At 42.1% G+C, this 12668-nt stretch overlaps 1 protein-coding gene across 1 annotated transcript; it reads left to right on the top strand.

The window, feature by feature from the left end:
* The first annotated feature begins 1269 nt into the window (after window positions 1-1269).
* LOC141230063 (uncharacterized) lies at window positions 1270-9722 on the top strand. Its single transcript, XM_073667551.1, has 5 exons — window positions 1270-1583; window positions 1667-1790; window positions 1881-1978; window positions 2180-2263; window positions 7109-9722. The coding sequence occupies exons 1-5, from the start codon at window positions 1329-1331 to the stop codon at window positions 8948-8950; spliced, it is 2403 nt and encodes an 800-aa protein (XP_073523652.1). The 5' UTR covers window positions 1270-1328; the 3' UTR covers window positions 8951-9722.
* The last annotated feature ends 2946 nt before the right edge of the window (window positions 9723-12668 follow it).

Below are 12668 nucleotides of genomic sequence, written 5' to 3'. Positions count from 1 at the left end.
GCATTCAAAGAAAAGAACACGGTCCCTACAGTCAAACATGGCGGAGGTTCCCTGATGTTTTGGGGTTGCTTTGCTGCCTCTGGCAATGGACTGCTTGACAGTGTGCATGGCATAATGAAGTCTGAAGACTACCAACAAATTTTGCAGCATAATGTAGGGCCCAGTGTGAGAAAGCTGGGTCTCCCTCAGAGGTCATGGGTCTTCCAGCAGGACAATGACCCAAAACACACTTCCAAAAGCACTATAAAATGGTTTGAGAGAAAGCACTGGAGACTTCTAAGGTGGCCAGCAATGAGTCCAGACCTGAATCCCATAGAACACCCGTGGAGAGATCTCAAAATGGCAGTTTGGAGAAGGCACCCTTCAAATATCAGGGACCTGGAGCAGTTTGCCAAAGAAGAATGGCCTACAATTCCAGCAGAGCATTGTAAGAAACTCATTGATGGTTACTGGAAACGGTTGTTCGCAGTTATTTTGGCTAAAGGTTGTGCAACCAAGTATTAGGCTGAGGGTGCCAATACTTTTGTCTGGCCCATTTTTGGAGTTTTGTGTGAAATGATCAATGATTTGATTTTTGCTTCATTATCTTTTGTGTTTTTCCCTTGCAAGCAAATTAAATGAAGATAATAATACCAAAGAATTTGTGATTGCAATCATTTTCAGGAAGAAACTGAGTATTATCTGACAGAATTGCAGGGGTGCCAATACTTTTGGCCACCACTGTATATGACGAGAATTAGTTTTCTGGAAGATGAGTCTATAAGAAATGTATTCAGCTGCAGACTCCGAGGAACAAACTGCTTGTTGTCTGTGGCCTAAAATATATAGGTTTTATTAGTATGTCAGGGACAAAAGCAGAATGTTGTAAAATAATAAAAATACCATTGCTGATTGGGTTTCTGGGTGATTCTTACTGAAGCAGTGGCCAACTTAGTCAGTGATTGGAAGTATGGAAGAGATGTCTAAGTCAGCCAATCAACTTATATTCCACTCCATAAAAGATTAGAGAATACAACACCTACACATTCTATCTTCTGATATATTTCCCTTATTGTCTCCAGTAATTGTATTAATACACAGAATTCTTTACGATGTTCCATCGGCTCATCTTCTCCTCATTCAGGTCTCTACAATATCGGATCCTCTCAGTGAAGATATTCTATATTAAGAGAATTTTTCTGAATCACCTATCAAGGATGGATATGGACAGAGACAAGATGGCGGAGCGGATATTACACCTCACCCTAGAGATCATCTTCCGGCTTACTGGAGAGGTGAGAGATTCTGATGACGTCACATTACATCATTCTTATCTATGGGAATAACAGATGGACAGAACTGGAGAGGTGAGGACTCTGGAAATGTCTGGAGGGAGATTTATTAATGTGTCTCTCCATAACCAGGATTACACAGTAGTGAAGAAGACCTCTAGTGATCGCTATCAGGACCCTGTGTCTGAGGGATGGGGAAGACCCCTGAGCTCAATCACAGGGCCCCCACCTCACCCCCTGATACATGAGGACATCAATGACCAGAAGATCCTAGAACTCGCCTACAAGATGATTGAGCTGCTGACTGGAGAGGTGACACTGCTGGGAATGCTGGGACATTATACAGTAACGCTATGAAGGGATCGGGGGGATGACGATATCATTGTATGTGTCAGGTTCCTATAAGGTGTCAGGATGTCACTGTCTATTTCTCCATGGAGGAGTGGGAGTATTTAGAAGGACACAAAGATCTGTACAAGGACGTCATGATGGAGGTTCCCCAGCCCCTCACATCTCCAGGTAATAGACAGGACTAAATACACACAGCCTATAATTATCTTATCTAATTATATGTAAAAAATTAATTCAGTCCCTGTATGTTTCCTCCAGATATATCCAGTAAGAGGACAACACCAGAGAGATGTCCCCGTCCTCTTCTTCCACAGGACTGTAAACAAGAAGATCCCAATGTTCCTCAGGATCATCAGGTAGATGGAGAGAAGGTGTCATGAGATCTCCCCTATGATGTATAGACGGCTGTGAAGGTCTTGTGTTCAGTCTTGTTTTATCCACCAGTATTATATGTTTTATACTTGTGTAATGAGAACGGTGGAGATGGCAGGATTAGAGCTGATCATAGATGTGACTTCTCCATCATCTGTCTGTGACTTTTACAATATTTGTTTCAGGGTGAAGATCTGACCCATATTAATACTACAGAGACATATGTGAGGGGTGATGAGCGGTGTAAAGAGGAGATTCCTACATATGACTACCCAGGTGAGTAGTGACCACTAAATGCAGAGAAGTCACAGATTCTTCTCAGTCCCCGTCTGTGGCTGTTTTATCGGTGGTGTAGTCCGGCCGTTTCACAATCGTGTGATCACCATTTTACTTCTAGATCACAACATTTTAGTCCATCCAAAAATGTTCACATTACTTTGTGTAATTGTAAAAGACCTTTTCTGTAGAACTTACAACCTGGAGGATCCACCTACCCCCTGGGATTAGGAAACGCTGACCGTTACCTGCCCAGATCTGTAAACTACAAAGCCAAATGGCAGCATACGTAGAATGTGCTGACAAGTTAGAAGATCATTTGACGAAAAATTATAATGGACCTCTTAGAGAAAGCGGAGGGTAATGATGGTGTTGGCTTCCTAGATCCCTGATATCTTATTGGATGAATCTACCTTCTCTCCCTTCTGTGCTGCTGAATGTCCTCATATGGTCCCTACAAGACCAGGTCCAGTCTTTCTGGCCAAACTTCACTTTTATTATCGACAACATTAAATGTGCAGTGAGGGCCAAGTGTGAATTTCTGTACAATAACAACAAACCTTCCCTTTATCCTGACTTTTCAGTTTCTTATCAAACCAACTAACTTCAATAGTATTGCGATAAACTACATAAAAAACATTACACCTGTGCCATGATATATCTCTAAGCTGTGCGTGGCTGATGGCTGTAATATACATTTATTCCCGCCTGCAGGAGATGTGTTGGCTCCAGCCCTGGTTTCATAGATTCACTTCACGCCATAAATTCCATTATGTTTTCAGTCCTAAAGAATTCAGATTACTGCACAATCTCTCCTGAAATGGGGGCACTAATACTTTCTCTACTCCTCTGCTCAGGACTCATAGTAGCTCCAATGGTCCACCATAAATGAGTGCAATTCCGGTTTAGATCTGAAGTTCTCTCCCCTGATAAATACGTTGTTGTTAGGGATGTAACATATCTTTTATTCTGTATTTTTTTCCAGGTTCATTTTGTATGATAGCTTTAATGTGGTGGGATTGGCCTCTGTAACTCCCTTTAAAAGAAGGTCTCCATTACGTCTTCTCAATACCCGAGGGCTAAATTTAAGACACCTCAGCTCTGCACTATTATAAAAAGTTCTCCTTCAATGTCTAATATTTCTTCTTGAAACTCGTCTGACAGAAAATTTTGGCCATTATCATAGTTTAGATTGCCAAGAGCCACCGAGCCCCATACTCTAATTACCCCAGAGAGGTTTCACCACTAGTTACTCATTTTTTACTGATGGAGACTGTTGAGTTTGATCATTTCAGTAGATGTGTTATTGTCTATACTCATAGTTTTTGACTACAGTAGTTAGTGCCCAAAATACTCTGATTTAACCCCTTCCTGCAGTTTTGTGTTCCTAATCAGGCCCCATTTTTTAAATCTGACGTGTGTCACTTTATATGGTGATAACTTTGGAATTCTTCACAAATGATAATAGGAAACAAATGGACCTTACAGATTATTTTCCAACTTCTCTTGAATCTGACAATCCCCTATATACGGTTGTACACTACTGTCTGGGCACAAGGCAGGTTAAGAAGGGAAGGAGCGCCATTTAGCTATTTGAATGCAGATCTTGCTGGAATACTTTGCGGACACAAAGTATTGGGGGCACTGTTCATGGTCACCTGGCAGCGCAAAAGATGGCCACCACGAACAGGCTTGGCTCTATCTACTCCAGATCCCAGGGATTGCCTTGCTCATCACCCTTTAACGTCAAGAAGAATAGTCAGGTAGCCGGGTCAGAACCAGGAGGGCAGAGAAAATACAAAATCAGAAGACAACAGTAGTCAGTAAACGGGCCGATGTCACAACTGGAAACAAATACACAAGCCGGGAGCTGAGCACAGAGGACTGAACCAGAGGAGAACAAGGCTGTATCTGGCAGCTTCCGGCAATATGCTTCCAGCTTTAGTAGGGTGCGGTGCTCTCCAAATGGCTGAAGCAGGGAGCAGATTACTCCAGCTGGACAGCACACACACCCATACTGCCAGACTGGAGGGTACTACTGGTCCCAGCAACCCTAATCTTAGTGGCTGGACAGAACCTGCGCTGCCCAGAGCTTCTGGTTCTGACGTCTCCTCCATCACCAGCGCCGCCTGCAGAATGAATAAGACGCTTCCTGGTGACAGAAGCAGATGTCTCAGGAGCAGATCCCACAGGAGATGGGACATACCATTTGCGGAAGCCCTAATATAACAAAATGGTAGAAAACCAGAGCAGTAGAAATCCTCATAAAGTGACTCCATTTTGGAAATTATAACCCTCAGTGAATTAATCTATAGACGTAGCGATTATTTTGATTCCACAGGCACTTTCCAGAAATTAGCACCCAGTGGATGTTAGAGAGTGAAAATTGCACATTTGCCATTTCATTACCCAACACATAGTGCCCAGATTGTGCTCCAGGAGACACACACCGTAAATTAAGTGGGTTCTTCTCACTATAGTAATGCCAAATACATGGATGCTAAATGTGGTTTGGGCGCACTGCAAGGCTCAGAAGTGAGGGGGAGATCTGACTTTGGGAGAGCGGATATTGCTGGATTGGTTTATGGAAGTGACGCGCCCCCTGGGCCGTAGGCTACTAGGTAGCCGTCCTGGTCGATGCTGGGAGAGGTCACGGTGGTGGTGACCCGGTCCGTGACCCAGGGTGGTCAATTAAAGGGGAAAAGTAAAAGGGGAATAAAGTTTTTAGAGATAATGTTCGTGACGCCACCTGTGGTATGCGGCTATATGGAGCCGCCGCTGCGGTGCAGATCCTCTGGAGCTGATGGTGACGCAGCAGAGTTGGTTCAGCTCTCCACAGGCAGAGCTTAGCTCCAGGGCAGTAGATGGGGATTTTATGAGGTAGATGTTTGTTGGTGCAGTGTAGTGCAGGGCTGGTGATGGCGCAGCAATTATTCAAGGACACAGTGGGGTGCAGTCTTCAGATTTTACTCACAGTTGTTAAGTTCCTCAGGTTGCACTTTCCGGATTATAACCGCCCATACCGTCCTGTGTCCTCCGGGGTAGTGATCCAGCAAACTCTCAGGTATTTCAGGATAACTTGCACGGGACCCCGTTCTATGTACCTTTCCCGGTTGTCTCACTGCTCTGGCTCTCACCCTCCCGCCCTGCGCCTCACAATCAGTGTCCCAAGCCAGTAGCCTCGGGTCTTGTCGGGCGACGTGCAATCCCCTGGACCCTATGTGGCCACCTTTTCGGCGATGTAATTGTGGTTGTTGGCTGCAGCACCTTGAAAATGCAGCAGCCTCCGGTTATCTAGCTGAGCCTGGTTGTTCTCTACTAGTTTAGGGGCCAGTCCCCTCTCTGCGGCCTGATCCCTCCACGTCCGTGTAGATTCGGGTGCACAGGTGGCATCCGCACTCTCCGTGCCCCTGGGATCCCCTCACTTCCTCTTGGAGCCCTCCTCACCGCTCCTCTCTTCTCTTCAGTCTCTCCTCCTGGGCCTCTCAGACTGGGCCCTGTTCCTTTCTCCACTCCTCTGACCTGAGCTCCTGCTCCCAACTCTCTCTCCTCTGAACTGGACTGACTGAACTCCTAGATGGTTCCCCTACTTCTTATACTCCTTCTGTCGGTGCTCCCTTGATCTACTTCCTCTTCCCATACCCACTACATGGTTCCACCCTCCAGCTAGGGACCAGGAACTGTGCTCTCCCTTAGGAGCAATCTCGCCCTTCCCTACTGAAGTGGAGTGTATTGGATGCGTGTGTGTGGGTCCCGGGTAGTACTCCCACCTTACCTGAGAGTGAGGTACCACACCTCTGGGTGAGATTCAGTACCTCTGTGGCAACTGAACCCGCAGGGGCGCCACAGAAGCCATGTTGATTCTCAAGACCCTTTGAGAATCTAATAATGTGGAATTTTTATTGGTATCATTTTTGCCTACTGTAAGAGGGCCGCCGGACATGTCCTTGAGGGAAGATATGTGTCGCTGAAGTTGGCAGCTTCAGTGATGTGAAACCGGGAAAGCATGCTCCAGCACACATAGTGCTGATAGTTTTAATAGGGCGTATCAGGGCCTTTTTTTTCGAGCAGTCATAAGAGATGGGGGGATTGGCTGCTCACATATCCCCGCCCCAGGGCGTGTGTATAAAATGGAGACCAAGTGTCTCATTCAGTGTCTGTGGCTGGAGGTGTGGAGACCTCCAGAGTGTTTGAGGGTAAAAAGACACTGATTGTGAGCGGGTGAATCCGCCATATTGGATGGACTGTTTCCTTTCTGTTTTGTTACACTGTGCTGAACAAGGTTTTCTTTTGTTTACTTCTGGAAGTGCGGTTTATGCAGCATAATAAACCTGCCTTGGACATTTTTAAAGAGACAGTGTCCCGTGCCTACCTCTAACGTGGCTAAGTGAGTACCGAACCCTACACTACATAACATTGTTTGGCTTTTTATTCCAGATTTTGGAGGCAGAATGAGCAAACAGTTGGACACCACGCTCTACTGGTTCATCCTATGAGGTTTTCTATTAGACTGTGAAATGTCATTCGGTCAATAACTTCCCATTTCTACAGACATTTTAAGTACAATTAACACAAGAATCCCATAGAAAAATAAATAAAGATTGCATACCACTTCTAAATCAATCTAAACAAACACATCCCTGGGCTACATGCTAGTCCAGGAAAATGAAGAGATATATGCTCAAGTTTAAAAATCTATTTAATTAGACACAAATCTAAAAAATAGAGGAATATTTAAACTTGAGCATATATCTCTTCATTTCCCTGGATTAGCATGTAGCCCAGGGATGTGTTTGTTTAGACATTTTAAGTAGAAATGTTCAAAAATATAAATTTCAAGGATATTTTATTCAAAATTAATAATTGTTTTTTTCTTGGCAGATGACTGTACCAGGAGATCAGAGGGACAGGAGATTTTTAAATCTGACGATCTTGAGATCCCACAAGATACAATTGAAGTGAATGCCATTACTCCAGATATACCATCATCCCTTCACAGCAAACATCAATCATCTGATCCTATGAAACAGATCCTGTCTTCTGATTCATTACCGACTACTAAGGAAAATCAAAATAAAATAAGCATTAAAGAACAAACTGCTCCTAAAACAAAGAAATCATTTTCACGTTCAGAAAATGGAAATAGTTTTACCCTCGAAAAGTCTATTCTAAAACATCAAAAAATACACACAGCGGACAATAGATTGTTTTGTTCCAAATGTGGAAAATGTTTTAACCAGAAATCAGTTTTTGTTAATCACCAGAGATCCCACACAGGGGAGAAGCCTTTTTCATGTTCAGAATGTGGGAAATGTTTTAACCAGAAATCAGCTTTGGTTAAGCACCACAGAACCCACACAGGGAAGAAGCCTTTTTCATGTTCAGAATGTGGGAAATGTTTTAACCAGAAAGCATATCTAAATAACCACCAGAGAACCCACACAGGGGAGAAGCCCTTTTCCTGTTCAGAATGTGGGAAATGTTTTAACCAGAAATCAACTTTGGTTAAGCACCACAGAACCCACACAGGGGAGAAGCCTTTTTCATGTTCAGAATGTGGGAAATGTTTTAACCAGAAAGCGTGTCTAAATAACCACCAGAGAACCCACACAGGGGAGAAGCCCTTTTCCTGTTCAGAATGTGGGAAATGTTTTAACCAGAAATCAGCTTTGGTTAAGCACAACAGAACCCACACAGGGAAGAAGCCTTTTTCATGTTCAGAATGTGGGAAATCTTTTAACCAGAAAGCATATCTAAATAACCACCAGAGAACCCACACTGGGGAGAAGCCTTTTTCATGTTCAGAATGTGGGAAATGTTTTAACCAGAAAGCGTATCTAAATAACCACCAGAGAACCCACACAGGGGAGAAGCCCTTTTCCTGTTCAGAATGTGGGAAATGTTTTAACCAGAAATCAGCTTTGGTTAAGCACCACAGAACCCACACAGGGAAGAAGCCTTTTTCATGTTCAGAATGTGGGAAATGTTTTAACCTGAAAGCATATCTCAATAACCACCAGAGAACCCACACAGGGGAGAAGCCCTTTTCCTGTTCAGAATGTGGGAAATGTTTTAACCAGAAATCAACTTTGGTTAAGCACCACAGAACCCACATAGGGGAGAAGCCTTTTTCATGTTCAGAATGCGGGAAATGTTTTAACCGGAAAGCGAATCTTGATAGCCACCAGAGAACCCACACAGGGGAGAAGCCCTTTTCCTGTTCAGAATGTGGGAAATGTTTTAATCGTAAAATGATTCTTGATAGTCACAAGAGAACTCACACAGGGGAGAAGCCTTTTTCTTGTTCAGAATGTGGAAAATGTTTTAATCGTAAAATGAATCTTGATAGTCACAAGAGAATTCACACAGGGGAGAAGCCTTTTTCTTGTTCAGAATGTGGGAAATGTTTTAATCGTAAAATGATTCTTGAAAGTCACAAGAGAACCCACACAGGGGAGAAACCCTTTTCCTGTTCAGAATGTGGGAAATGTTTTAACCAGAAATCAGGCTTGATTAAGCACCAGAGAACCCACACAGGGGAGAAGCCCTTTTCCTGTTCAGAATGTGGGAAATGTTTTAATCGTAAAATGATTCTTGATAGCCACAAGAGAACTCACACAGGAGAGAAGCCTTTTCCTGTTCAGAATGTGGGAAATGTTTTAACCAAAAATCAGCTTTGATTAAGCACCAGAGAACCCACACAGGGGAGAAGCCTTTTTCATGTTCAGAATGTGGGAAATGTTTTAACCAAACACCAGCTTTGATTAAGCACCAGAGAACTCACACAGGGGAGAAGCTTTTTTCCTATTCTATTTTTTTTTTTAATCCAATAAATTTTTATTGAGATTTTTTTCATTTTTTTTTTTTACAAAACAAGAAACAAGGACATACAATAATAAAATAACATACCATAGGGATGACATACATGCATCTCTCCTGTATATCCTTTCAGCTTGCCCATTACCGTCTGATAACTTGCAATTACTATATCTTACAATTAACATTCCACATTCTTGAAATCTTTTATATAACCATAATATTGTAATAAACATTATAATCCTATACACATATAGGTGTGCTATATTACCCATACCACATGTTAAGGAATTCCAATGCACATTACAATGAAACATTAGACCTCCCAATACCCCCCTCCCCCATAAGTCATTGTCTCTCCAACAATAACCCCCTTGATGGCATTCCAGGTGTATCCAATCATAAGCCCCATATTTTCTCAAATGTATTCATTCAGTTTTGTTTTTTATATGCCCCTTTTTCTAATCTAATAATATTATTTATCTTATTTTTGAGTTCACTCATTTCTGGAGGTGAGGGGTTAATCCATTTGGATGCAATATGTTTCCTAGCTTGAAATAAAATATGTGAAATCCCTATAGAAATTGGATCAAATTCCATATCATCTTCTAATATACCTGATAGGCATTTTTGGGTCTGGTTGAATATCTATTTTTATATACCCTCTTTATATTAGACAAAACTCCTTTCCAGTATTTACCGTATTTTTCGGACTATAAGACGCACCTTTTTCCTCCAAAAGTTTGGAGGAAAATGGGTGCGTCTTATAGTCCGAATGTTGCTGGGGGGGGGGGGGTATAGTGTGTATGTGTGTGTATATATATATATATATATATATATATATATACATATAATACTGTGGTGGAGGAGCGGGGCACAGGAGGCAGCAGCCGCCTGCTGCAGCCTGCACTGTCCCCGCTGCTGAAGAAAATGAAAATTCACTGCTCCCCACGCCCGTAGGCGCTCCTTAATAGCGGCACACAGTATATCAACAGCTCAGTGTCTATTCCCCTTTTTTCTCCCTTTCCAAAGTTTTTTTCTATTTTAATGGTCCAGATCTTATTATATGACACCACAAGTGGGTTATAAACTTTTCCCCTGTTTTTCCTTTTTGCATTTTTTTCTCTTTTGATTTAATGATTCTCAGGCTCCCTATGGAGTATTTTCGGGTACACCATATTTACTTACACCTTTGCTTTTGATGAGGCTTGATCATCACGCTGCATTGTACTATATCATTGAATATTGTATTACATTGTGATTATAGTAGAGATTATCCTCCACATGCTCTAATGAAATGATTTATTGTCCGTCTTTCCTGTATGATGTTTTTGAATTCTACCCTTTCCCTTATTTTTTATCCACATAATGTTTCTGTACATATATTTTGTTTTTTTGTATGCATTAGAGTCTGATGAAGGTCGTGGCTGAACGACCGAAACGTCACATGTTGTGGATTGCATTTTTCATGAATCTCTAAAGGAACTTTAATTATTTGATTAAGAATTATATTTCATACTACTGAATGAGTGCCGGATTCTATATTCACAGTGTATCAGCAGCCCGGCTCCTGCTGCTGAGCGATCGCGTGTGCCCGCTATTAAAGGGCATGAATATTCACCCCCTCTGCACGCCCATGATGGAAGGTTTGCACTCAAAATCTCACGATACATGGTCCCATTCATTCTTTCATATACACGGATCAGTCGTCCTTGTCCCTTGGCAGAGAAACAGCTCCAAAGCATGATGTTGCCACCCCCATGCTTCACAGTAGGTATGGTGTTATTTGGATGCAACTCAGCATTCTTTCTCCTCCAAATACGACGAGTTGTGTTTCTACCAAACAGTTCTACTTTGGTTGCATCTGACCATATGACATTCTCCCAATACTCTTCTGAATCATCCAAATGCTCTCTAGCAAACGTTAGAGGGGCCCGGACATGTAATGGCTTAAGCAGGGGGACACGTCTGGCACTGCAGGATCTGAGTCCCTGGCAGCGTAGTGTGTTACTGATGGTAGCCTGTGTAACATTGGTCCCCGCTCTCTCATTCACTAGGTCCCCGCGTGTGGTTCTGGGATTTTCGCTCACCATTCTTGAGATCATTTTGACCCCACGGGGTGAGATCTTGTGTGGAGCCCCAGATCAAGGGAGATTATCAGTGGTCTTGTATGTCTTCCATTTTCTAATTATTGCTCCCACAGTTGATTTCTTCACACCAAGCTGCTTGCCTATTGCAGATTCAGTCTTCCCAGCCTGGTGTGGGGCTACAATTTTGTTTCTGGTGTCCTTCAACAGCTCTTTGGTCTTCACCATAGTGGAGTTGGAGTGTGGCTGTTTGAGGTTGCAGACTGGTGTCTTTTATACTGATAACAAGTTCAAACAGGTGCCAGTACTACAGGTAATGAGTTCAGGACAGAGGAGCCCCTTAAAGAAGAAGTTACAGGTCTGTTAGAGCCAGAAATCTTGCTTGTTTGTAATTGACCAAATACTTATTTTACTCCAAAATTTGAAAAAAATTTCTTTCCAAATCAGACAATGTGATTTTCAGGATTTGTTTTCTCATTTTGTCTCTCATAGTTGAGGTCGACCTATGAAGTCAATTACAAGCCTCTCTCATCTTTTTAAGTGGGAGAACTTGCACAATTGGTGGCTGTCTAAATACTTTTTTCCCCCACTGTACATTAGTGCATTAGGAATCGCCAAAACACCAGATTCCTTGTCACTTTGTAGATATTCACATTTTATCCTAGCCGATTTCTTTTTCCATATAAGAGAACGAAACTTGCTATGAATTTTCTGAAAATGGGAATTATGGATCCAAATAGGGGCATTATGCAGAATGTATAAGAGTTGGGGCACCAATATCATTTTTAATAAGTTTCCCTCTTCCTACAGACGATAATGGTAATCTGCACCACACATCTATTTTCTTTTTATACTTTTCCAGAAGAAGATATAGAATCAGTACAATGTAATCCGGAGTTCTTTTTGTTATATTTATACCAAGGTATTAGAATTTCTCAACCCTTTGTATTCGTGCATGTTCTAATATGCTCTAATTAGGGATATCATCAAATGGTAGAATAACAGATTTATCCCAAATAATGGACAGTTCTGACCATTCACCAAACTCTCCAATAATGTTCAGAATAGGATCAATAGACTTCTGGATATCACCTACTGTACATATATAACAGTTTGTGTATTATACAATCACTGTATTTTATGTAGTGTGGGCACCCGCTTCTGCAGTGCCACCATGTAACCAATTGCTTGTGAAATAAAGGTTTTTGACCAAACTCATGTTTGGTGTTTCTGCTTTGGGTTTCTGATTATTCCCAAATGTTCTGCCATTCATATCCTAGTATAGATATGTCACCATCTTATTGGTACTAGACAATTGTCTGATACTTTTGATACTTTCCTTTGGTTTAATATATATTATTTGCTCCATTTAATTTTTGTTTTTGTTGTGTTAACCCCTTTACCCCCAAACGTGGTTTGCACGTTAATGACCAGGCCAATTTTTGCAATTTTACAATTCTGACCACTGTCACTTTATGATGTAATAACTTTGGAA

Source organism: Phyllobates terribilis, unplaced genomic scaffold (assembly GCF_046119375.1).
Source record: "Phyllobates terribilis strain yellow unplaced genomic scaffold, ASM4611937v1 Scaffold_489__1_contigs__length_1346288, whole genome shotgun sequence".
Taxonomy (NCBI): Eukaryota; Metazoa; Chordata; class Amphibia; order Anura; family Dendrobatidae; genus Phyllobates; species Phyllobates terribilis.
The sequence above is the reverse complement of the archived record's forward strand: the minus strand, read 5'-3'. Positions and strand labels throughout refer to the sequence as shown.